Source organism: Plecotus auritus, assembly GCF_963455305.1.
Source record: "Plecotus auritus genome assembly, chromosome: 7".
Classification (NCBI taxonomy): domain Eukaryota; kingdom Metazoa; phylum Chordata; class Mammalia; order Chiroptera; family Vespertilionidae; genus Plecotus; species Plecotus auritus.
In genome coordinates this window covers 55556934-55583661 of record NC_137774.1, presented here as the reverse complement: position 1 = coordinate 55583661, position 26728 = coordinate 55556934, and the positions used below count along the sequence as shown (strand labels likewise).

The following is a 26728-nucleotide window of genomic DNA, read 5'->3' as shown; positions in this document are numbered from 1 at the left end:
CAGCCCCGATCATGCACCAGTGGGGTCCCTCAGCCTGGCCTGCACCCTCTCGCAATCTGGGACCCCTTGGGGGATGTTGGAGAGCCAGTTTCGGCCCGATCCCGCAGGCCAGGCTGAGGGACTCCACTAGTACACGAATTTGTGCACCGGGTCTCTAGTATAGAATAAGCTATTGTCTCAGATGTCACCCAGGCACCAATCCCTCAACTGTCCCAGAAATCATTTTTTAATGTGCTCTAATTTTTTTTTCCTGCTGACTTCGGGTTTAGTTTGTCTTTGTTTTCTAGTTCCTTAGATGGTAAAGTTAAATAGTTGATTTGAGATTTTTCTTTTCTTTAATATAAATATACATATACATATATATATATGTATACACACACACATACATATATATATATATATATTCTATATAATAAAAGCATAACCCTAACCAGTTTGGCTCAGTGGATAGAGCGTCAGCCTGCGAACTGAGGGGTCCCGGGTTCGATTCCGGTCAGGGGCATGTACCTTGGTTGCGGGCACATCCCCAGTACAGGGTGTGCTGAAGGCAGCTGATCGATGTTTCTCTCTCATCGATGTTTCTTAACTCTCTATCCCTCTCCCTTCCTCTCTGTAAAAAATCAATAAAATATACTTAAAAAAATAAAAATAAAAGCATAATATGCAAATCGACTGAACAGCGGAACAATCAGTCGGTAGGGTGTGGGTCTGGTGAGCAGGTGGCGCCAGGCCAGCCAAGGCACATGCCAGTGGGCAGAGGGAGTGGATGGCAATCAGGGGGTGGCAGCAACCAATGGCGGCAGAGGGGTGATCCATCAGTCGGACATCCCCTTAGGGCTCTTGGACTGCAAGAGGGCACAGGCCAGGCTGAGGGATTTCCCCCGAGTGTACGAGTTTTCATGCACCAGGCCTCCTCTAGTACACACACACACACACACACACACACACACACACACACACAAAATTTCACCCTTAGTACTTTCACTATGTCCCATAGTTTTGGTTTGTTTTCATTTTCATTTATCTCTAAGTATTTTCTAATTTCCCTTATGATTTTTCTTTGATCCATAAAATATGTTGTGTAATTTCCACTATTGTGTGTCTTATTTATTCCTAACTTCATGTTGTCAGAGAAAATACTTTGTGTATCTCTTTTCAAAGCTACTGAGATTTAATTTGTGACCTAACATATAGTCTATCCTGGGAAATGTCCCATTTGTACTGGAGAAGAATGTGTATGCTGCTACTGTTGGGTGGAATGTTCTGTATGTGTCTGTTAGATATAGTTCATTTATTAAGTTAAGCTCCCTATTTTCTTTCTTATCTTCTGCCTGCTTCTTCTATCCATTGTTGTGAGTGGGGTACTGAAGTCGGCAATTATTATTGTAGAACTGTTTCTCTTTCAATTCTGTCAGTTTTTGCTTCATCATATATTTTGACTGGAGGCCCGGTGAATGAAATTCATGCACCAATAGGGTCCCTAGGGGATCAGGGCTGATCGGGACCTTCTGGCTGCCAGCCAGGGCCTTCCTTCCCCGGCTGCCAGCTGCTGGCTGAGGCCTTCCTTTGCTCTGCACCGCCCCCTGGTGGTCAGTGCATGTCATGGCAAGCAATCGGCCTCCTGGTCGAACTCCTGTGGGTCAATTTGCATATTAGGCTTTTATATATATATATATATAGATAGATAGATAGATAGATAGATAGTCTGTCTTTAGGTGCATATTTATAACTTTTATCTTCTTGCTATATTTGGTCCTTCTTTGTCTCTTGTGACCTTTTTTTAATTTTAAGTCTACTTTATCTGATATTAGTATGATCACTTCTGCTTCTTTTGGTGACTATTTCTAGAGAATATCTTTCTCCATCCTTTCACTTTCAACCTATTTGTGCCTTTGGATATCTTGTCGATGGTATTTTGTTAGATCATTATGCCAGTCTGTCTTTTAGTTGAAGAGTTTAATACATTTACATTTAAAGTGATTATTGGTCAGGAGGAACAAACTTCTGCCGTGTTTTGTTTTCTATATGCTATATACATTTCTGTCACCTATTTTCTGTACTTCTGTCTTTTTTGTTATTTTTTTTTGTAGTAAAATATTTTAATTTCCTTTTGTATAAATTCTATAGCTATTTTCTTTGTGGTTACCGTAAGAATTACATTTAACATCCTAAAAGTATAATATCTAATTTGAATTTCTAGCAGCTTACCTTCAATAACAAAAACTTTATAGCTCCATCCCTACCCCTTTTGTTTGTTTTTCTCACATAAAAGTTCTTAGTTTATTAATCTCATGAAAAATCTGCACAATCACCCCAGATCAAGTCACTGAAGAATCTTTACTCAGTCTGTTGTTCCATCTCCAACTCACTTTGCCAGCACCAATGTTGGCCACTGAAGTCCCCCTGGATTCCTTCATTATGTTTTTTAGTTTCTTTCTCTGTTTTCTTGAGGTCTTCTTCCCATACAGGTCATGTCTTGCAAGTCTATGTTTGGGTTCATTTTTCTTTGAATAATCCAAGGGATCATAAATCATGCCAAAGCCAGTTGTCTTGCCACCACCAAAATGGGTTCTGAATCCAAACACAGATGACATCTGGAGTGGTCTTATATACTTGGACTAGTTTTCCCTAAATTTCTGTCTTGGGTACTGTTGCCTTTCCAGGGTGAAGGACATCAATGACCATTTGTTTCCGCTGAAGTAGTCTGTTGGTCATGAACGTCCTAGTCCAGATAGTTACTGTCATTCATGATGTGAGTTTCATCCCCTTTTGGTTGTTGTCACAAAATTACATCTTTCTACAGTGAACCCACAAACATAAACTAATTCTTCTAAATGCATTAGTCTCCTAAATTATGTAGAAAACAAGACTTGCAGTTACAAATCAAAGTTACAGTAATATTAGCTTTCACATTACTGATTTTTCTGTTTCTTAAATTGTAGAAAAAAGGACAAACTACTGTTACAATAATACTAGCTTATGTAATTGCCTATGCATTTACTTTCATTTAGATCTTTATATGTCTACATGGCTTTGAGACACTGTCAAGGTTCTTGCTGGTATGTCTAGTGGTCATAAACTACCTCACTTTTTATCTGGGGAAGTCTTGACTTCTCCCTCACTATTAAGGACAGTTTTGCTGGATATACAAGCCTTGGCTGAATTTTTTGTTTTAGTACTCTGAATATATTAGCCCAGTCTTCTGGTCTCCAAAGTTTCTGATGAAAAATCTGAAGACAATCTTATTGAGGATTCCCTGTATGGAATAACTCACCTCTCTTCCTGCTTTCAAGACTTGCTCTCTTTTGAAAGTTTGTTTCTTGGTGTGGGTCCTTTAAAATCCTAATTGGAGTTTGTTGAGTTTCATGTATGTTTATATTTATATCTTTCATCAAATTTAATAAGTTTTCAGCCACTTCCTCAATAATTTTCTTCCTCTTTCTCTTTCTTTTTCTAGGACTTCCATGATATGTATGTTGGTCCTTTGGATTGTGTTCCATGGGTCTTTTAAGCTCTATTAGTTTTTCTTCTATCTTTTTTCTCTCTGTTCCTCAGCCTTGAAAATTTCAATAGTTTTATCTTCAAGTTCACTGATTCTTTTAATTGTTCAAATCAGCCTTTCAATCCTAGTAAACTTTTCATTGTAGTTTTCAGATCTAGAATTTCTTATTTATTTATTGGTCTGGTATTTTCATTTTGTTCACACATCCTTTTCTTGACTTTCTCCACATCTTCCTTTAGTTCTTGAATGTTAAGACAATTGTTTTAGATCTTTGTGTAATATATTTGTCATTAAGTCTTTTTCTTAATGGACCATATGAATGGGGCCATATGTTCCTATTTCTTTGTATGCCTTGTGATTTTTTTAACACACATCTAGTAATGTGTTAACTGAAAATCAGATACTCCTCCCCGAAGTTTTGTTGCTTTTTGTTATTTTCACTTACTTTTATTGTTGTCAGCTGTCTCTTTGTTAAGAATAGGCCAGAGGTGTAAACTTGTTTTTCTCATAGGCCATTAAGTCTCCTGCTAATCACTTCAGCTAGAGGAGGGGCTTGCAACAAGGGGAGAGGTGCAACAACACTGGCTGTCAACCTCTTTGCCTGCACCTTTGTGATCAGAAGTAGCAATCAGTGATGGAAGCACAGATCCCTAAAAGTTAGAACAGGGTCCCTTTTACCATCCTAGCTTCCATGCTGTATGAAAGCTACTGAACACTGCCTGCCATGCAGCTGCTACTGGGCCAAGAGCTGAAATTGACCAAAATTAACCAGTTTACCAGTCTTTCCCTGGAAGTTGTAAGCCTTTAACAGATTCAAGTTCCAAAATAATTATATCATTACTGGTGTTATTTTAACCATATTTTCCGTGATTGATCCCAAGAAAATGTTAGTTATGAAACCATGTGGTCAATATTTTATAAAAATACATATTTATTGTTTCAATGTTCTTACATAATACAAATACCTAGTCATATACTTAGTCTTCATGTTAAATATAAACAAAAAACTAAACAAATCAGCAAAACTGCTGGAAGATCCCTCCAAACCATGAACCCTTATCAAAAATGCACACTGAGAGGATGAAATGATCTTATCTTAAATCACCATGCTCTGAAGGTTAACTGCAGCCAAATGTGAATGTGTAAAGAAGTAATAAAAACAAAGTGGCGTAGAATAGTACACAGTGGGCTAGGCAAGTCAAATGGCTCCACTGAACATTTCGGCAAAGTGTCATCTTTGTGTAACAAAGATCAGGGGCCTGACCTCAAAGTATAGCGTAATTTCAAAGCAATACTAGGACAGCATGGCCAGAAGACTTGGTAGTCACATGACTTCAGAACATGAGTTCCCAAGGATCCACCAATGAGGAACACCTCTTCTTTACTCTGAAAGCCTGTCCCAGAGCCCTAACTCAAAACCAGGTTACTAAAAATGACTAAGGATCAGCACCTGTCTTGAAAATTCACAACTGTAGCGATAGTACATGCGTGCATTTAATACCTGGAGAACTCTTGCTGAATTACAGAACAGAAAGTTTTGAATGTTAAACTCAAGAGAAAGTATGATGTTGTGGCTAAAATACCCAGGTCAGGACTGGCCTGACATGTCTTCCTATAAAAGTTGAGATCTAAGTCCATAAGACAGTAGACACAGCTTCCTTAGTCTCCTCTCACAAGGGTGCACTGATGCAGGGGCCTGTCCTTGTCACACGTCTCCCACGGTCCTCTTCAGGCTGGAGCAATGGAAACAGCTGGTGGGATGATCCCAAGAACTCACCACACCCAAATCCCACACACAGGCATAGTTCAGCCCCAACAGTTCACATTCTTAGCTAGGACACAGCTCCATGCCAGCAGTGCAGGATGGGACAGCCTATGATGGCCACCAGACAGCCAATCTCTGAGTACAATGGCAAGGATGGCCATCACCACTTCCCAGAAGGCATCACAGACAGATTTCCATGGTGGGTCAATTACGAGGCTCTGTGGCCGGGGGGCTCCGGACCGTGGACATGAGGTGGGACTTGTAGGTTTTGCTCAGGCCTGTCATCCAGAACTTGAGCAGTTTGACGTTGTCCTCCTCGGACGCTCCGAGGATACTCAGGAGCTTTTGCGTGTCCTCTTTGGGCCGACTGTCCACCTTGGTGAATTTGAAAAGGACCTTCACTTTGCTGCAGAAAACCAAACAAAACACTCAGATGCCACAGCACAATCACTGAGCTCTAGTTTGCAAGCAGAGCTGGAATTCAAACCCTCAGAAGGGACAGCACAGCAGGGCCGAGCCCACCTGCAACCTTAGGGTCTCTAGTTTGCCCATCAGTTAAAGCCTTGGGCAATATGGCTGGTGTATCAAAATGGAAAAAAAGGAGAAAAAAAATTTCCCTTAAATTCATGAAAGGATTTGGTTGATCCTAAGCTTTGCTGTATTATTTGAAATCAGGATAATACTTTACTAATTAAATTGGACAAAAAATTACTAAGAAGGCAGGGGGAAATAAAGTAACTTGCTTTAGTGAAACAGAAATATCTATTTATCTGACTTTCAAATTTTTAAAGTTAATTAAGCAGCAAAAATAAATGCTTCCCTTGGAGGCAGGTGTCACCCCCGCCGCACAGAGGAGCAGCCTGAGGCTTGGGGCACCTGGTCCTTTGCATGGTGTCACCCAGTTAATATATTCATGGCGGAGCTGGTGTTTGAACTCACCCTTAACCTGTGCTCTCAACTGCCTCTTTGGTAGCCACAGCCTCACCTCTTTCTTTGAAAACAGCTTCTGGTTCTCCTTAGCAGACACACTGCTGCTGGCAACCCAGCCCTCTCATCAGCAATGAACACCCCCAGGAGTGCAGTGGCCAGTACTTACTTCATCCACTCTTCTTTGAGGCAGATGAGGCACTGGTCAACCACATCCACAGACAGATTCTGGTTGGTCAGAGCAGCTTCCATCTTATTCAGAATGGTCGGGCCCACTGGGAACAGGAAGGGGCACAGCAGGCAGGGGAGGGGGAGTCAGCACAGGAAGGGAGGCACACTCCCTCTCCTGCTCTCGTTCTGGTGCAGGCAGCCCACCCAGAAGCACCCACCTCGGTCTGCAGCCACAGGACTCCCACTGGTCACCACGAACTCATATTTGCTGAGAGACTGGTCGTCCTCACACCCAGCTGGGGGGAGGCTGGAGGGAACGGCTGTGTGGACCTCCACTACGACAGCGAATTCTGTAGCAATACAAACGCACTGCTCCAGTGAGTGTCCTCCACTCAGCAGCAAGCCCATCTCTGCTTGCTGCTCAAATCACCTGATCATCCAGGGAAAACCCATCTCCGGAGATTAACACTTGGGCATTTAAAACTTTCTGTGATTTATTTGTAAATAATTAAGGTTTAACTCTGGCCTAAGTTAGACTAACAACATATTATTTGACAATAACTACTAATTATATGCCTCAATTTGCTTACTACTAAACAGCCCTATGACCGCTAGAGAGAGGTGCCACAATTCCCCCATTTTATGGACAGGAAAATGGACTCAGAAGCCAAGTGACTCGCCTGAAGCCACTAGAAGTAAGACTTTAAGCCCATCCTGAAACCAGAGCCTGCATTCTGAACTGGACCCAGGACAGAGGCTCTGCCTCTTGAGCGCTCAAGACCCAGCCCCGGTGCTGAATGGAGGCTGCTCAGGGCTGCCGAGGCCAGATGCTCTGCCACTGCCCCTCCCACCACCCGAGCACAGGGCTGCCCCTTGTAGGCATTGGAAGCCCCAGCTGCCTTGGCAGCTGCGATGGCATCCAAGCTGACTCCTGAGCTTTCTAAACCAAAAGTGAGGGGTGCTGATTAGCTTCTTGGTAGTAAGCTTGTTAGTGCTGAGGGCGGAACCGGCTGAGCAATGGATGCGCAAGATGCACTTAAGGTCTGTAAAAGGGGAGCATCTGAGATCATGCTCCCCAGCATGTCCTCAGTTTTGGCTCAAACAAGCTCTTGTTTTAAAAAAGGCATGTAAAAGGAAGAAAACATTGGGAGGACAAGGAAGTTCAACAGAACATGAGAGAACAAAGGAGCCCAAGAGACGCATGAACTATGAAGGCGGGTGTCGCAGCCCAGCAAGCCCTCAGCTCGACAGCATCCCTGACTCACCTGCCTAGATGCAACTACAGTCCTTTGACAGCCACTTGTGTTGTTCCCACTCCCAGACTATGGCCTGCCCCCAACTGAGAACCATGCCCCATAAGCCCTTACTACGAAATTGTCCAGTGCAAACCTCCTCCATTTTAAAGGCAGAAACCAGAGGCCCAATGACACTGGGAAAGGTGGTCCTGCAATGTGGGTCCCCCTGCTCCCAAGGCCAGCAGGTGACATCCTCAAACGCAGAGCAAAGGCCCAGGTCCATGTCGAAGCCCTGAGTGCTGGGCCTCAGGTGAGGAGAGCACGCACCTGAGGAGAGCACGTGGGTGGGTATCTGCACGTGGGGGCTGAGCCCCAGGAAGTTGCAGCGGTAGGCCTCCTCGTACTGGCTGCTGTAAGGGATGATGCGCACACAGCCCACAGGCAGCATGGTCTGGAGAGGAGAGAGGGACTCAGAACTGACAGCAGGTGGAACACCCTGGCCCTGCTTGTCTCCATCACCCACCTTCCAGGACCCTCCGCAGCGCAATCCAAAGTCTCCCTCCTCCCAGGAGGCGTCCCTGGTCACTCAGCCCCACTGGGTGTCTCCTGGCCATTGGTCATGTATAACTTGTGCTGCCTTTTGCTTTATGGTGTTAATCCTATCTAATAAAGAGGGAATATGCTAATTGACCGCCACGCCCTCAAAGATGGCGGCGCCCACAGCCACAAGATGGCGGTGCCCAGTCCCCTCAGCGCCACTGGGGCAGCAGGCGTGTGGCACGGCCTGCCTCCTGAGTCCCCCAGTTTCCTCAGCCCCCTGCTGCCCAGGGCCGGCCTGAAGCGTAGGCAAGCCTTGGATGGCGGATGGCAGCTGCCCAGCCGCCCAGGGCGCTCGAGGCTCAGGTAACCAGGGCCAGCTGAGGCTTGCACTGCTGGCAGTGGCAGCAGCAGAGGTGTGATGGGGGCGTCACCTTCCCCTGATTGCCAAGTCGCCTTCTGCCCCTGAGGGCTCCTGTACTGTGAGAGGGGGCAGGCCGGGCTGAGAGACCCCCCTCCAGTGCATGAATTTTTATGCACCGGGCCTGTAGTTCTTAAATTATTCTTTTATTTCTCAGATAACTGTCTCTTCCCTTACCCAACAGAGATTATACGCTTTCTGAGAGATTGTCATATTCATTTTGTGCCCTCACAGGCCCACGCAGCAGAAGGCAGGCATTCACACTTTCTGGTAACTTAAATACATGAGAGCCAAACCCGGGCCGTGGCACCCATCGCACCTCTGGGATGGAACAGCATGCTGCCCCTGCGCCCCCCTCATGGGACTGCTGCGCAGAGGCAGTGCAGTGACACAAGAGCTGCTTCCACAGCAGCTGTGACCACTCCAATGGCTTCTGCGAGTGACTCAGGGGGTGAGGACAGGAGAAAGGGTCATTAGTTCTCAATCTATCAGGAAGCATAGACCCCTTCCACTAGAAACAAAAGCCATAAATAACTGTCATTTTTAATAGTGGAGGGAAAACATGGATCTCAGGAAGGAGCATCAATGCACCCTAACAATCACACCCAAAGTCAGGGTGTTTTCAAAACCACTCAACGAACACTGTCCTGCTATAAAACAAGTAAGGAAAAGAGACACCCTTACCCGGAGAACTTCAAATGCTGATAGGACAAGGTCTGTGTCCCTACTTTTCCAGATCACCTGGTTCCCCATGAGAACGTGCCAGGCCAACATGCGAAAAGACGAGGCACCCAGGACCTGAAAGACAGAGCCCAGTGCTCTCTGCCCTGAATATGCATCCTGTCCAATGGATGCTACTTGTGTGTCCATCTAGAACCTTCTCTGTACAGTCAAGGAAGACAGGTCAGAGACAAGAAGCCACTTAGCTCCTCAGGGAGGCTGAGCCGCTTGCCCAAGGTCAGAAGAAGGCAGATAGTAGTCCCCAGATTTGTACCTAAAATCCAGATCCCAAAACTCTTGTACATTTTATAAGACCTTTTTCCCATTTTTATTTTCGAAGCCTTGAAGCAGAAAAAGTATGAGCAACATTTACCTTCTCTCGCGACACACTTTACTTTGCTGAACCATTTGAAAGCAAGTGGCAGATACCAGGACACTGTAGGCTCGGAAGAGCAGGGGTCTCCACATAGCCCTCACGCCACACCCAGACGCCGCTCGACGTGGCAAACCCAGCATCCAGAGCCAGATCACTCCGCGTTCTCTCCAGCCAGCGCTCTTTCCACCAGGCCTCGTTCCTGCGCCACCCTGACCCCGCCCTGCCCGTACTGCTCTCATCCAGACCAGCCACCCCCCACCCCCCCGACGTGTTTTTAATCTTCTCAAGGATATGCTTTTAGTTACTGCTTTTTTAGAGAGAAACATCCATTTGTTGTTCCACTTATTTATGCATTCACTGGTTGATTCTTGCATGTGCCCTGACGGGACATGGAACCCGCAGCCACAAGGAGGTTGATGGTTACTTCTAACCACGCTATCCCTGCCAGTTCTTGAACACCATGAGCCCCAAGGACCAAGTGTGCTGGAGGAAGAAGTGGAGGACAGGACTCTACTCCTCTGCTGCCTACCTGTCTCATGTGCCGAAGGGACTTAAAGACGGACAGCTTTCGGGGCTGCCAGCTCTCACAGTCTGAGAGCAAGGAGGAACCTGTGGGGCATTTGGTCAGCTCCCGCCTCTCCGCACCCTCCGGCAAGACAGAGGCTTTTTCCTCTTCAGCCTCAGAGTTGTCCCAGCTTTCTGATTCCTCTTCTAAATCTGCAAGACGGACAACAAAGACAGCTATGAAGCCTGCTGCCCCCTGGACTCCTCCACTTCCTGGCTGCGATGGTCTCCTTGTGTGACCACTTCAGCCAGGGCTCCTCAAATTTTTTAAACAGGGGGCCAGTTCACTGTCCCTCAGACCGTTGGAGGGCCGGATTATAGTTTAAAAAAAAAACTATGAACAAATTCCTATGCGCACTGCGGGCCCGGGACGAGTCAGCTGCTAAGCAGGACAGGCAGCGGCACCCGGCGGGCCGGATAAATGTCCTTGGCGGGCCGCATGTGGCCCGTGGGCCGTAGTTTGAGGACCCCTGCTCAATACCATCCTCCTCATTTTAAAGATAAAGAAATGTCTGTTATTTCAACTAGTTTTCATACAATCTTCACCTGGTGAGACCCTCGGGGAGAGCTGTGCTCAGCACATGGAACAGAGCAGAAGGCAGGCCCTGCAGATGGGTCAGCTGCCCCCAGAGCCTGTGCTCTGAGCCTCCTATGACCAGGACACCGACCAAGATGTGACAGGAAGCCCTGGAAGTTTGTCCGGATGCACGGGGCTCTCTGTATAAGTAACTCTCACCATCTTCACTAGCCTTGAAACTTAGAATCACTACAATAATGAACTAGTCTAGGGCCAACCTGTCCATGATTGCAAAGTTTTCTCTTCTGAGTATCTTCTGCTCTCGCTGAAACTCTATTTCCTCTTCCCTACTCAGGAGAAGGTTTGAGTGCAAGCGTGTGGAAGTCACCTGACTACAGGAGGGGCCTTGAGACAGCTCCAATGTTTTAAGGTCAATTATTTGCCACTGCAGCACACCAGCAGGGTTAGTAACAAGCTATACACACACGCGCCATGGTCAGATCTACCCAACCATGCCACTGAGACTAGACCTCAAGCACCAAGTGACTGCCCTCTGGAGTAAAGCACAGCGGGGGAGACCAGGGGTTCCCGGGCTGCTGTCCTCGGCACCAGCCCCTGGGGAGCTCCTCAGCACACGGGCCCTGCGCCCAGACACGAAGACCTGACCCCACCCCTGAGAGGGCGGCCTAGAGACAGTGAAGTGTGGGAACCGCCGCCCTTGATGGAGCCCTGGGTCTGGAGGCAGCACAGCACTCTATTGACGAGCACAGAGTAAGAGAGTCTGGAAAGGCCAAGCACTTGGTTAACGATAAAACAGGGACAAGAAAGCTTCCCATCAGCCAATCCTTACACAGACCAACGGCCAGACAGTAGGTTTTCCCGGCGGCCTGGGACACAGACTCTCCTGGACTGTCCAGGAAAATGAGACAGGAATCAAAACAGGAGCGCCTGGGTTAAAGGGCAAGCTTCTCTGCAGAGGCTCCTCGTGGGCTTATCTCCAGGGTCCCCTGGTCAGCTCTCTGCCGGCCTGGAGGAGGCCGCTGGCTGGGATGGCCCCAGAGACCGCGTGGGCAGAGGGTGCCCCCGCTTACCCGCGAGCTTCTCCATCTGGACCAAGGTGTCCTCGGTGGGCGCGCCCTCCAGGAGCTTCTCCGTCAGCCGGCTGCCGCATGCCTTCAGGAGCCTGAGAACAGAGCCGGCATGTCTCTTGCCAAGAGAAAGCTGAACCCGAAGCCCCTCAAGCCTCTTGTTCTAACTCCCAGTTTACAGAAAACAGCGTAAAAGAACGTGTGAGCAATACCACAATATGATCAGCCAAATCCCAAACCAATGGCCCAGCTCTCCCAACAAAAGGCACAGGAAAAGCAGGGTAGGAGACACTATTCCAGACAAGGGATTTACAACAAGCCACACACTGCGTGTGACCTGATTCAAAAGTCACTTCTGAGGCAAAACAGGAAAAGTGAACGTGGACTGGGCTGGACGGTACTAAGAAATTAGTCCATTTTGTTGGTTATGATCATGGTTTTACGGTTGAAATGATATAATTGACATTTGCTTTAAAACTCTAGAAAAAAGTGAGGGGACCCATGAAAAAGCAGGAAGATGTTGATAGCTGCCAAAGCTGGACGACAGGATGCCTAGTGCACTGTACTGTTTATTCCACTTTGAGCTGTTTAGAAATTTCCTAGATAGAAGTGATCTTTAAAAACCAGGAGGGATGTACGTGGATGGTGGGGTTCGCAGGTCCTGGGAGCTGCACTTGGGGGTCCCCCTCTGAGCTCCTTGCCCACTAGGACCTTAGAGGATGAACCCTAGACTTCACACTAACAGCACAGGAATGAGCATCTGGGGGGTCTTCAGAGGATCGTGCAATGGAGGGACAGAAACAATCAAAGGCCAGAGGACAAACAGGGTCATTTCAAATACATCCACCAACCCACTGGCTCCTCCCTTCCCAAGAGGAAGACAGACCCTCTCCTCCAGACGAGTCTAGCCCCGGCAACACAGCACAGTCCTAACAAACAGCGGGACACAGCCGGGTGGAGCTGTGGTCGGGTCAAGAACTTGCGTATCCCACCCCTTCTCTCCTTGATCACTCACTCTGAGGGAAGTCAGCTCATCTGTCCGCACAGTGAGGGGCTGAGGCCTCCTGCCCACAGCCAGCACCAACGTGCCAGCCCCATGAGGAAGCCAAGCCAGATGACAAAAACCTCCTTAGAATCTGAGCCAGAACTGGCTAGCTGAGCTTCTCTCCAACTCCTGACCCACTGAAGGTGTGGGAGATAAATGATCACTGTTGTTTACAAAGAAGGAAGAAGATCCCTTGTCTTGGAATATCTTTCTTTTTTAAATGTATTTCTATTGATTTCAGAGAGAAAGGAAAAGGGAGAGATAGAAGCATCAATGATGAGAGAGAATTACTGATTGGCTGCCTCCTGCACACCCCTCACTGGGGATTGGGGGCGTGTGCCCTGACTGGGAATTGAACCGTGACCTCCTGGTTCATAGGTAAACGCTCAACCACTGAGCCACGGCGGCCGGGCCTAGTTTTTTTTTTTAGAGGACGTTTATTAAGGCTGGGGACAGCGAAACAAAGAAGGGCCTAGGATAGAAGCAACAGGAGAGGGATGTGCTGGGGAAATGAGCCTCAGCTGGGCTGCTTCAGCTCAGTAAGAAGTCCGAGAGCCAAAACCGGTTTGGCTCAGTGGATAGAGCATCGGCCTGCGGACTGGAGGGTCCCAGGTTCGATTCCGGTCAAGGGCACGTAACTTGGTTGTGGGCACATCCCCAGTGGGAGGTGTGCAGGAGGCAGCTGATCGATGTTTCTCTCTCATCGATGTTTCTAACTCTCTATCCCTCTTCCTTCCTCTCTGTAAAAAAATCAATTAAAATATATTAAAAAAAAAAGTAGTCCGAGAAAAGGGGGCCTAAGGACAGGGCCAGGGGTTAGCCTGAAACGAGCTGGGAGCAGCCGCTGCACACAGGTCCCTGGTTGCAAGCCTCCTAGGGGCCCTAAGAGTTTAGGGGGGCCCACCTGTAGGGAAAAAGAGGGAGAGGGAAAGGCACAGGCGTGCTCCTGGGAGGGAGCATGCACTCTGGGACTAGCATTTAGCAACATCGCTGGGAGGGGAGCTCTACAGGACGCATCCTGCACTCCTCAGGGAGAACGGGGTCCAGGTCAGTGCTCACTACACTGCACACCACGGAGGCCCAACACTGCTCTTCCCCAAGTCCTCCCTGCTCTCTCTAGAGATGCTGAAAGGCCTGTGGCCTCCTTACCACGCGAAGGAGGTGTGCAGGCATGCCCACAGGTTGTCATCGCTGGTCAAGGAGGTGAGCGACCGGGCGGCGTTGCCGTTCCTCTGGTGCAGGAATGGGGTGAAGGCTGTGTTCATCCTCTGGGCGCGCTGTGGGCACCCAAACTGCTCTGCCTCAAACACCTGCAACGCAGAGGAGGGCAGCCCTGCACCCGAGCACAGCAGCCAAGCGGCCGTGGGCTCCCAGCCAGCATCCTGGTGCTGCCCAGAAGCCTGTCCCCAGCCCACGCAGAGCAAGGAGCACCAGTCTCCTGATTCCGACAGATGGCTGGGCAAGGGAACTGGGAACATCCCCTGCCTCTCCTACAATAGCCTTCTGGGGCGCTGGAGAGACATTGAGGCGGCAGGTGTGCTCATGGCCACGATTGTCATGCTCCACATCTATCCAGTCCTCCCCCTCCAGGCACATGGAGGGCTCACCATGCAGAGCATATGGGGGACACGTGACCAGCACCCTCACTTCCCTTGAGCAGGCAAACGAGCAACACTCAATATGGCTGTCGGGATCCTACAACGAGCAGATCCCCGCCCAGTCCCTGCAATAGACAAGCAACCTGAGCCAGAGAAAAACTGTTGCCAGGTATCACCTGGCCTGCCCTGAGGTGCAATGCCAGCTGGGGGTAGCGGGTCTGCAGCCTGGTTAGTGACCAGGCCTTTGCAACGGAGGTCAGAGGACGAAGACATCAGGTGAAGCTAGGTCTGACGACAGCCAAGAAGCCAGAGCTGAACCAGACCAGGACAGATCAGAGACCAGAAAAACAACCCGTCTGACTGGCTGACGGCCGGGCCTCCAGACAACTCTGACCGAGGCCAGGAAACAATTTACTAGCAGAAAGAGCAGCAACTGCAGGACCACTTGCGCACACCCTGCTGCCCACTCCCTCCATCTGGGTCACCTTGAGCGCCTTGCCCTGGAGTTCATCAATGATCCCGCGGATCTTCCCAAGCAGGAAAGGCCAGGAGTTGATGAGGTAGATGCGGTCCATCATGATGGTGATGATGCTATACCAGCGCTGGAAGCCCCGGGCCAGGCTGTCTTTGATGAAGAAGGTGTGGCTGAACACAAACCCGTGCTGCTCGTCCCCAAAGAAGATAGGGCCTTCACGGCCAGGGCAGACCTGCGCCAAAGCAAGACAGTCCTCCCCTTGCTTCCAGGACAGAGTCCTCCCGCTCAGATTCCCTTCCGGCATCAGCCACCGTTAATTATGGGAGGGAAAGGAGGGAATGGGAGGAAAACTGCTCCCATCTCCTCCTGGGATCCAACTGTCTGTTATCCTGGAGTGCAAGGGCCAGCCAAGTAGGCTTATTACTTTTTTCTACCTTGAGCCATAAGTAACTCCTACACAAATAAATCTACCCCAGACTCATATGTGCCAACATCACTCTGAGATACACTGGAGAGCGGCAGGGGAGACAGCCACTGCGGAGCCCATGTGATAAAAAGTGCTGCATTTGTAGGAGAGGACTTGGGTCCCGTGACACAGCCATGCTCCCTTGTACACACAACCCCATCGGGCATGATTGCCTGCTACCTAGCAGGTTAGGAGCAGAACAGCAAGAGGAAGGAAAGAGCCGAAGGTGGACACACGGAACAGAAGTGAGCCCTAAGAGTGGGGGCTCAGTGGTCTGACCAAGTGGGCATAGTGACAGAAGTCTCAGTTACTGAATTATGAATTCTTCCTGACAGATATAAAACATAAAAGCTAAGACTGAAACTCAACAGCAGCAACCACATAGTTTAGAAACAATGGACTCCCTCTTCAGGAGAATCTGAGAGCACATGATGATTGAGGGGAAAAAAGATGATGTCTGATATGGTAAATTACATATCCTAGAAATATTCCATATCTTAGAAATGTGTCCATTAAGAATGAACAAATAACAAAAGTTTGGTGCTTAAAATGATAAGCTAACAACCACTTAGAAGCCATGAGCGCAGCACAGTGTGTTTTGGGTTCTGGAGAAGGGGCCCCAGTGGCCCCACCCCGCTTAGGGTCTGCCCGTGGCTTCTCTATAGGACTGACTTCTGTCTTCCTTCCCATAGCCCGCTGGGCCTGTTCAGGATTCCTGGGGTACGAGATCTCCAAGGACAGCCGCACCCTCCCACACCGCAGTGCCCACCTCACAGCTCAGGCTGCGCACGCAGGCCTGGCGGACAATGCTGAAGAGCTGGGGGTGGCTGGGGTGCTGATGGCTGACATATTTAATCGAAGTCTCTTTATCATGGCTCAGGTACCCGGGATGTCCCACAGCAAGTGACCGGCAGCCCTGCCCACAAGAAGGAAAAGAAAACGAGTTAGTCGGGAAGCAGGCACCATGTTTTCTTGCCCTGTGCAGAGCTGAAGCAGACTCCATACATTCGTAACTGCATGCTAGTTATATTTCCTGAGGATTCCGCTGTTTCCTGACGAGAAGAACCAGGATGCAAAGACCACAAAGGTTTCACAGGGTGTGAGCAACAGATCCAATCTACTGAGCACTCATGCAGCAGGTGTTCAGAAAGCTCTACAGCCCTGGCCGGTATTTCTCAATAATTAGAGTGTCGGCCCACACACCAGTCACCGGTTTGAATTCTGGTCAAGGGCATGTGCCTGGGTTTCAGGTTCAATCCCTAGCCCCTGTCAGGGCACGTGGGAGAGGCAACCAATCCATGTGTCTCTCTCATTTCGATATTTCTCTCCCCCATCCCTTCCACTCTCTCTAAAAATCAATGGGGAAAATGTCCTTGGGTGAGGATTAACAACAACAAAAAGCTCTGTACACATTACCTCTTTAATCCAAAGGACAGCCTTATGAGAAAATTAGCGAGACTCCCCATCATACAGAAGGGACACCTGAGGCTCACAGCTGCGAGTGGCTCACAGTGCGCTGTGCTGGCATCTGTCCTTGGTGTTGACACAGCCACTTAGCAGGAGTCTCAGGAAGAGGCCACAGGTATTAGCATCAGTGTGAGCAAGAATCCAACACTGCCTCTGATGTCAGGGCCCAACCCAGGTCCCTCATGTGAAGAAGTGACCTGGTGAGGGAACTTAAACTCCGCTTCCCAGAGCTCACAAAGCAGCACATGGGAGCCCCAGGACCCCGCGGGGAGGAAGCGCCCGAGAACACCAGCCAGAGGGAATCGGAGCCTGGGATGGGCCAATGTGGACACGAGTATGAACACGAGCATGTGGTGGGGAGGCTGAAAGGCAAATGGGATGGTGGTGGCGAGTCTGCTGGCACAGGGCGGGTTGAAAGGCTGAAGCTAGGATGAAGGGAAGAGCTAAAGGGACATAAAAGAAGCCAACTCCCTCCATGGAGAATGGTCTGCACACACCACTGGAAGAGCACACTTCCTGGGAGGCCCACCCATTGCACCACGGGCCTTGCTGCCCCCAGGAGGCCCCCAGCATAAGCAAAAGTCCTGGAGGGAGAGAAATGGCCCAGCCCCCAAGACACTTGCCTCGCACATGTCTGACTTCTTGGGTCCCGGGCTGCTGGACTCTGTGCTGGCCCCTTCTGCTGGGCTGTGCGTGCAGATCCCACTGCTCATCTGGATGCCGCCCTCCTCCTCCTCGGCCTGCTCCCCCTGGCCAGGGCTGTCCCCAGCCCCCTTTGGAAGAGGGGCGTGCAGAACCTCCGTGCAAAAGAGAGTGCGGGGGCCATGGAGCTCACAGAAATGGCAGAGGGCGACGATGGCGTTCATAGTGCCCTGAAGACAGCACAGGCCTGTGTTGGGAGGAGGGAAGGCCATCAGCTGCCTGTGTGCTCACACCACAGAACCATCAGCAACGCTGGAGCCTGGGACTGGGCAGGTATTGCCTGGGGCTTCCCATCCGGCAGAGGTGGCCACCCAGCAGGCAGCACCAGCTGAGCACCTATCCTGTGCCAGCACTGCCCTTGGTGCAGGGAGAACAAGAAGAGTTACACGAGGAGTTACAGCCAACAAGAGGGAAAAGATACTTCCGTGATCACATACACAGCCCTTCAGTCAGAGTGCTGAGCGGGCTTCGAGGCCACAGCACAGAGGGCAATGCTGAGGGAGCTCAGCCTGGCGGGGGGGGGGGGGGGGGGGGGGGGCGCGGGGAACATGAGCAGCTGCCTTCTCTGCATGACACATGAGGACTGCCCGCACAGGGGTCCTGGCTGAGCTGCACCAGAGAGGGACGTGTTCTCATACAAGGGCTCCTCAGCAAGTCCTGAAGGAACAGAGGGCAGGGAACCAAGGGCTGAGGCGGGCACGGCTGGGGGCTGAGTGTTGGCAGAGCTGAGGGAACAAGGGCAGAAAACCAGGAGGAAGATGTTAGGGACCTTTCAGGCCATGGCAATACCCTGAACTTCTCTGGCAGAGATCAGAGAGCCTTTGTTGGGTTCTGCTGAGAAACATGATAAACATGAACCTTGAGTCACGCCTGTGAAGCCTCCCAGGGGAGATGGTGATGGCAGAGGGAGCACGGGCTAGAGCTGAGCAGGGGGTCAGTCTGGTGGGGCCAGGGCACCTCGATGGGGCCCAGGCACCTCGATGGGGCCCAGGCCCCTCCCCAGAGCCTCGATGTGAAAGGGAGGGAGAGCTGGACAGGGTGACAGATAATGGCAGGCAGTGAGGTAAACTCCAGTGTCACCCTGGAGACCAAGTGAGCACCATGGGAATCGTGAGAGGAGCAGAGGTCGGGGAGGGGGGGGGGGGGGAGGCCGCAGAGGATGGGCCCAGTGCACAGCGGAGGGCTGGGCTTGGCAGCTTGTCCATCTGAAGGGAGGGAGAGCAGGGATGTGAATGGAGACAGTGTCTGCTAGTTGGAAAGAATCAGGCAAGGCTGTAAAGTAGGAGCGTGTCCACTGGGCTGGCAGGCAGAGGAGGTTTGGAAAGGAGAATACAGGCGCGAAGGCATGGAGGAGGGACAGTGACGTCAGCTTACAGCACGTGTGTGATGTGTGTGTGTTGGGGGGCCTGAAAGCCAGTCCCACACATCCAAGACAGCAGCTGTGAGCCGGCACTTAGAGTAAAAACACTGAAAAGCCACGTGCCTTGGTCTCACTCACCAGCCACATTTCAGGTGTTCCCGAGCAGCTGCACTCACAGTCATTGTTTTAAAAGGACAGTGCAGATCACAGACCATTCCCACCATCCCAGCAAGTTCTACTAGGAAGCCTTGCTCAGAACCATCGAGGAAACATTTAGGTTCCTGAATGACCGACTGAGGGGTGGACACTGGCCAGGTTCTAAACCAGGGGTGGGCAAACTTTTTGACTCGAGGGCCACAATGGGTTCTTAAACTGGACCGGAGGGCCGGAACAAAAGCATGGATGGAGTGTTTGTGTGAACTAATATAAATTCAAATTAAAGGAGCGGAAGGGAGAGCAAGAGAACCGGATAGAACAGCCGGATCCGGCCCGTGGGCCGTAGTTTGCCCACGGCTGTTCTAAACCCTCTTCTCCCACCCCCACTACAAGCCAAAGAAGGTGGGCACCCTCTGTCCTCACACCCGTGTAGGCAAGGGCATGTCCACAGCCTTGCCCTGAGAGGGCCTGCCTGGGACACGAACCTACAGGGAAGCAAAGCCTCAGAGTATGAATATGCACGGGGGGATGGGAGTGGGGCAGGGGGGGGGGAGAGAGACAGTCCCCTGGGAGGGTGCACCCTGGGGGGCAGCGTTCTCAACAAACCGCCGGAGGTTGCCCCTGATGTGCCCTCCGAGCAGCCCCCTGCCGTGGCTCTCCTCTGGTGATCAACCCCTCAGCTGCCACCACATCCACAGTCCTCGTCCCAGAGGCAGCGGCTGGGGTTCAGTGGGAGGGGGCAGCAGAGCCCAACACAGAACAGACTCTGGAAGAGAAAGTCAGCTGGTCCGACAGCAAATCAGGCCTGGGCTCAGACACACGGACACAGGGTGGCTGGCAGGTGTGGAGAGCCAGGGCCCTGTGTTCCCGGGGAGTGGGCAGTGGGAGAGGAGACGGAGTTTAAGAGATAGGAGGACGTTCAGTGGGGAGCCTTGAGTTACAAGCCTGGACTATAGTATGAGAGTGGCTGAAGAAAAAGGTCCCAAACACTCCTCACAGCCTTCGCCTGACTCCCTCCTCACCATTCAGTCTCTCTGTGCGTGTCCCCTGCCAGGCACCCCTAATCCGCCCACCCCCGCCACTTCTCACCTCCCACCTCACCGCTCTCTCCCCTCCCTGCATGAGCATTCCCTATGTGGAGAGGCCTTGTCATGTGCACAATAGTTCCTGACACATGGTAGGCACCACATTAATAGTTTTGAATAAAGTGACTTAGAAGCTGCCCCCAGCGAGATGACCATTGTTGCCACAGAATGTGGAGGCTCATTGAGGTATCCACAAGCAGGGAAGGTTCAACACAATCATGGGGAACACCAAGAGCCTAGTGTCATGGGAACCAAATAAACTGAATTTAAATAAAGGGTCCACGTGACTTACTACAGTGAAGTCAAAGAAAACAATGGTTTAAAAATTCATTGTGGGGACACCATGAAATTTACAGCATCTGCATCATAGGGATGCCAGAAGGAGAAGCAAGCAAGCCAGAGATAGAGAACGTGTTTTTAAAAATGACAGAAAACTTCCTGAGCCCAGTGAAGAAAAAAGTCACACAAATTCAGGAGGCACAGAGAGCCCCATACAAGATTAAATCCAAAGAGATCCACACCAAAACACATCACAAAATGGCAAAAAAAAAAAAAAAAAAAAGCCAAAATTAAACACAAAGAGAGAATCTTGAAGGCAGCAAGAGAGAAAGAGTCGGTTACCTACAAGGAAGTTCCTATTTGACCCAGCTGATTTCTCAACAGAAACATTTTGGCCAGAAGGATTGGCATGAAGTATTCAAAGTGATGAAAAGCAAGGACCTGAATCCAAGATTGCTCTATCCAACAAGGCTATCATTTAAAATAGAATGTGAAATAAAGAGCTTCCCAGACAAAAGAAGATTAAAGGAGTTCATTACCACCAAACCAGCATTTCAAAAAATGCTAAAGGAACTACTTTATGAAGAAATTGAGAGCGAGAGAAACATAGGCATTGGGAAAATAGCAATAAATAAGTATCTACCAATAATAAATAACCTTAAATGTAAATGGAATAAATGCTCCAATCAAAAGACACAGGGTAGCCGAATGGATAAGAAACACGACCCATATATGTGCTGTCTACAAGAGATGCACCACAGAGCAAAAGATACGCACAGGCTAAAAGTGAAGGGATGGAAGAAAAATGTCCCATGCAAACAGAAACAAAAAAAAGCTAGGGCAGCAATACTTATATCTGACAAAATAGACTTCAAAAACAAAGGCCATAAAAGAAACAAAGAAGGTCAGACATCTCTCATAGCAATGCTTTTGCAGATATGTATCCGAGGGCAAGGGAAACTCAGGAAAAGACAAACAAATGGAACTACATCAAATTAAAAAGCTTGTGCACAGCAAAAGAAGATATCAGCAAAATGAAAAGAGAACCCACTGTGTGGGAGAACATGTTTGGCAATGATACATCTGATAAGGGGTTAATTTCCAAAATATATAAAGAACTTACACAACTCAACACTAGGAAGACAAACAATCCAATAATGGGAAAAAGCCCTGGTCAATTTGGCTCAGTGGTTAGAGCACTGGCCTGCAGAGAAGGGTTGAGGGTTCAATTCCTGATCAAGGGCATGTACCTAGGTTACAGGTTCCCCAGCCCCAGTAAGGGTGCACATGGGAGGCAGCCAATCAATGTGACTCTCATGATGATGTTTTTCTCTCCCTCCTCCCTCCCTTCCACTCTCTAGAAATCAATGGAAAAGTATCCTCGGGTGAGGATTTAAAAAGAAAAATTGGGCAAAGGACCTAAATAGACATATCTCTAAAGAGGACATACAGATGGCCAATAGACATAAAAAAAATGCTCAATGTCAGAGATGCAAATTACAACTATAAAGAGGTGTCCAGCTGGGGTGGCTCAGTGATTGAGTGTTGACCTATGAATCAGGAGGTCGTGGTTCAATACACAGTCAGGGCACATGCCCGATTTGCGGGCTCGGTCCCCAGTGTGGGGAGTGCAGGGGATAGCCAATCAATGATTCTAATCATTGATGTTTCTTTCTTTTTTTTTTTTTTTTTTAATATATTTTATTGATTTTTTACAGAGAGGAAGGGAGAGGGATAGAGAGTTAGAAACATCGATGAGAGAGAAACATCGATCAGCTGCCTCCTGCACACCCCCTACTGGGGATGTGCCCGCAACCAAGGTACATGCCCCTGACCGGAATCGAACCCGGAACCCTTCAGTCCGCAGGCCGACGCTCTATCCACTGAGCCAAACCAGTTTCGGTTCATTGATGTTTCAATCTCTCTCCTCCTCCCTTCCTCTCTGAAATCAATAGAAATATATATTTTAAAAACTACAAAGAGGTATCCCCTCACACCTGTCATAATGGATACTATCAATAAATCAACAAACAAATGCTGGTGAGGATGTGGAGAAAAGGGAACCTTTGTGCACTATTGGTGGGAATGTAGACTGGTGTGGCCACTGTGGAAAACAGTATGGAATTTCCTCAAAAAATTTAAAATGGAACTGCCTTTTGACCCAGGGATCCTACTTCTGGGAATATATCCTAAGAATCCCAAAACACCAATTAGAAAGAATGTATGCACCCCTATGTTCATACCAGCATTATATACAACTAGAAGCCTGATGCACGAAGATTCATGCTAGAATGGGCTTTCCTTTCCCTGGCTGCCGGCACCGCCTTTCCACTCCGGCCCAGCCCCTTTCTGCTCAGGCCCCGGAGCTGCCTCTCTCCGCTCTGGGAGCCGCCTCTTTCTGCTCCGGCCCTGCCTTCCCACACTGTCCAGAGGCCCTGAGACCGGGGGTGGGGCAGAACGCCTGCATCATCGCCATGGTGATGACGCAAGCACCCCGTCACTCGCGCCTGTGTATGCAAATTAACCGCCATCTTTGTTGGGTTAATTTGCATATCACTCCTGATTGGCTGGTGGTGTGGCGGAGGTATGGTCAATTTACTTGTTTGTCTATTTATTAGGTAAGACTAGAGGCCCGGTGCAGTTTTGTGCACCGGTGCAGTTCTTCGGCATGGCCTGCATGGATCAGGCTTAAGTGGGCATCCAACATCCCCTAAGGGATATAGTAGTGCATGAAGCGACAGATAGCCCAGGGGGAACCCGGGCAGGTGCTGCGCCACTACCGCTCATCCCGACCCCGCTGCGCCTGCCACCGCTCAGTAGGCTCGCTACCACTCTGCTGCACACCCATGACCGAGAAGCAGTTGTGGGCTCACACCCAGTCAGTCCCAATGCCAGTCCCAATCTCAGTCCCAGTCTGGATGGGGGAGGGGCATGCAGGGGGAGTGTCTGTGGGAGAGGCTTGCACTGCCACAGCTGCGCTCGCCAGCCATGAGCCCCACATCTGGCCTGTAAGTCAGCTGAGTGGTGCTCCTGCTGTGGGAGCGCACTGACCACCAGGAGGCAGCTCCTGTGTTGAGCATCTGCCCCCTGGTGGTCAGTGCACGTCATAGTGACCGGTCAACTGGTCACTTAGGCTTTTATATATATACCAGAGGTCCATTGCATGAAGATTTGTGCAACAGGCCTTCCTTCCCCTGGCTGCCGGCACCAGTTTTCCTCCGGCACCCGGGACCCAGGCCTTCGCTATGGCCGCCGCCTTCCATCTTTGCTCCAGCCAGAGCCTTCAGTCTTCTCCGCTCCAGCTGGAGCACCGCTCCTGTAGCTCCCTCCACCCTCCCCCTCATAGCAGGTGTCCCACCCTGCCCAGCCGATCTGGGGTGTCTGCATATGCAAATTAACCCATCTTTGTTGGGTTAACTTGCATACTCACTCCTGATTGGCTTGTGGGTGTTGTGGAGGTATGGTCAATTTGCATATTTCTCTTTCATTAGTGTAGATAGATAGCTGGAAACAGCCCAGGTGCCCATCAGCAGATGAGTGAATAAAAAAGCTGTAGTACATTTACACAATGGAATACTACTTAGCTGTGAAAAAGCAGTCTTACTGTGTGTAACAACATGGAGGGACCTGTAGAGTATTATGCTAGATGAAATAAGTCAGTCAGAGAAAGGCAAATACTATATGATCTCACTAATAAGTGGAATCCAATGAACAAAATAAACTGAGGAACAAAATGGAAGCAGAAGCATGGTTACATGGAACAGACTGGATGGTGTCCAGGGGTGGGGGAGTGACTGAATAAAGAATACATATACATACCCCATGGACACAGGGAGGTGGGGGAGTATGGAAGTGGGCAAAGCAGGGGAGGGGGAACTCCTGTAATAATACCAACATTAAAAAATGTTTTGAGCCCTAACCGGTTTGGCTCAGTGGATAGAGCGTCGGCCTGTGGACTCAAGGGTCCCAGGTTCGATTCCGGTCAGGGGCATGTACCTTGGTTGCTGGCACATACCCAGTAGGGGGTGTGCAGGGGGCAGCTGATCGATGTTTCTCTCTCATCGATGTTTCTAACTCTCTATCCCTCTCCCTTCCTCTCAGTAAAAAACCAATAAAATATATTTTTAAAAAAATGTTTTGATTTTTTAAAAAATCCAATGTGGAAGAGGGGTGAGGCAACCACTGATGGAATAAGACCCTTGGAGGAATAAGTGTAGGGACCCAAACTAAAGGAGAGGTGTGAACCCTGGAAAGGCCACATCTTCCTGGAACGGCACATACTTTAGCGGAATCACAGGCCCACTGTCCCGCCTAGACTAGAGCACTCAAGGTCATTTCCAAATGAATCAGGCAGGACAGTGGCAGTCATATTTCAGAGAAGACCCGATGTTTTGTAGGTAAAGAAAAAATTCAGAGCTAATTCTAAGAGCAAGAGGTTTAGTGGCATGAAAAAAGTTCAAGCCAGTTACAGCCAACCTCAACCAAAATACAAACGAGGATTTGGGGATTCCACTTGAAGTTCACATTTCTGCGGCAGTATTTCACAAAGGACCTCTTCAAATATAAATATGTGGAACTGCACATTTTTGTAAAACATATAACGCTAAAAAACCGTCTTCACCCTCCCTACTGTTGGTAAGAAGGCCGCAGCCACCGGAGGCAGAGAGGTTCCCTAAATAACTCATCTGGAGTCGCCCAGCCCTGGGCATTTTCCCAGCCCGTCTTCAGCCCCTGCGGGCAGTGCTGTCGGAGGTCAGTCTTTCCTCACCCTCTAACGCTGGGCTGAGCACACCCGACAGGCTCTCCTTTCCAGCAAGCTTCCCAGAATCCAAGGGCAGAAATCAATCTGCCCTGCCCCGTCCCCTCCCACGTGTCTGAGCAGCGACGCCCCCACGCCCGGTGCTGCCCTGAGCCTGGGTCCACGACACCCCCTACCTTTGGTCTCCCCAAAGGACAGGAGGATAGGAGCGCTGAGCACGGACCTGGCGCGCGCGCGCGGCGTCACGTGGCCTCAGCCCCGCAGCCGGGAACCGCCCCCACGGGGGAGCCTCTCCGAGTCCGGCGCAGAGTGAGAGCGCCGCGGAGCCCGGATCCCCGTCAGGCCCGCTCGGTGGCTGTTCCCACGGGTGCCGCCAGGACCTGTGGGCAGCGGTGCCACGGCGTCCCTCCTGCCCCCTGGCGCCGGCCCTTCCGGGAAGCGACTCCTGGCCCTCGGCCTCCGGGGCTGCTGCTGACCAGTGACGGTCTCAGCCACAAGGGACCAAGGCCTGGCTAGGCTTCAGGAAAGAAGGGTGCCCGCTTGCCCGCCAGACGGGAGAAGTCGCGGGCGGGGCCTCATGCCCACCTCAGGCCTCGGGGGAGGAAGTCACCTCGCTCCCCTGACTCCAGCCGGGCGGACGGCCTCACCCCTTAGAACAGCGACCTTCACCCTCTTTCATCTCCGGCACATAAACTACTACACACCAAAAACTACAACCTTTGTCAACGTGACAAAACGTAAAGGTATCATTTTGCCTCACTCCCCGAGGCTGTTTGCCGTGTTGGCGGCAATCGATTCTCCGGCTGCACCAGGGAGGCGGTGCTGGCTCGGGGCTGCACGCTCCGGAGCCTGCGGGTCACAGACCGCACCCCGCCTCCGCCCTCCACGCGGTCCTCGGCCCCCAACCACGAACCTGCCCCGCCCTGCGGTCCGCACGTCCCCTCCCGCCCGTCCCGCACCGGCGCACTTCATGCCTCCGCCGAGGGCCCCACCCCTGCTGGGTCGCGGCGCGCCCCGGACTACCGGACGCCGAGCCGCCGCCCTGGGCCTCAGTCCACACGGTCCCCGCCGCGAGCCGGGCTCAGACGGCGGGGAGCACCGCCGGGCCGCACTCAGCCGCTGAGCACCTGACAGCTCGCCTTCTTCCACAGCCCGCCCAGCGTCCTCCTCGCGAGCCCAGTTCCCTCAGCCACAGCTGCGCCCGCGCCCAACTCACCGGATCAGACCTCACCAGCCGAGCCGACCCGGGCGCCTGACTCGGCCGGGGCCGCACCACCTGCCCAGGCCGCGGAGGGGCGCACGGACCGCACCACCTGCCCAGGCCGTGGAGGGATGCACGGGCCGCACCAACCGCCCAGGACGCGCAGGAGATCACGGACCGCACCACCCTCCCAGGCCGCGGAGGGGCGCACGGACCGCACCATCCGCCCAGGACGCGAAGGAGAGCACGGGCCGCACACCCGCCCAGGCTCCGGAGGGGCGCACGGGCCGCACCACCCGCCCAGGACGCGGA

The 26728-nt window shown here is 50.7% G+C and overlaps 1 protein-coding gene and 1 pseudogene across 5 annotated transcripts; both read right to left on the bottom strand.

Annotated features, from left to right (window-relative positions):
* Window positions 1–2318: 2318 nt before the first annotated feature.
* LOC308252622 (small ribosomal subunit protein eS24-like) lies at window positions 2319–2736 on the bottom strand (annotated as a pseudogene). Its single transcript has one exon. The product of its transcript is annotated as a small ribosomal subunit protein eS24-like (transcript).
* A 1674-nt stretch (window positions 2737–4410) lies between these two features.
* Window positions 4411–26502, bottom strand: FLCN (folliculin). 4 transcript variants are annotated; one of them, XM_080682834.1, is made up of 12 exons: window positions 26432–26502; window positions 17498–17763; window positions 16177–16323; window positions 14952–15173; window positions 14018–14178; window positions 11827–11918; window positions 10184–10371; window positions 9243–9356; window positions 7928–8051; window positions 6584–6715; window positions 6364–6469; window positions 4411–5673 (listed from the first exon to the last, which is right to left on the bottom strand). In XM_080682834.1, the coding sequence occupies exons 2-12, from the start codon at window positions 17738–17740 to the stop codon at window positions 5472–5474; spliced, it is 1731 nt and encodes a 576-aa protein (XP_080538960.1). In that variant the 5' UTR covers window positions 17741–17763; window positions 26432–26502; the 3' UTR covers window positions 4411–5471. The 4 variants fall into 4 exon arrangements, with proteins under 4 accessions (XP_080538960.1, XP_080538961.1, XP_080538962.1 ...); XM_080682835.1 differs by having other exon boundaries at window positions 26343–26438; XM_080682836.1 differs by lacking the exon at window positions 26432–26502 and adding an exon at window positions 26239–26424.
* Window positions 26503–26728: the final 226 nt, after the last annotated feature.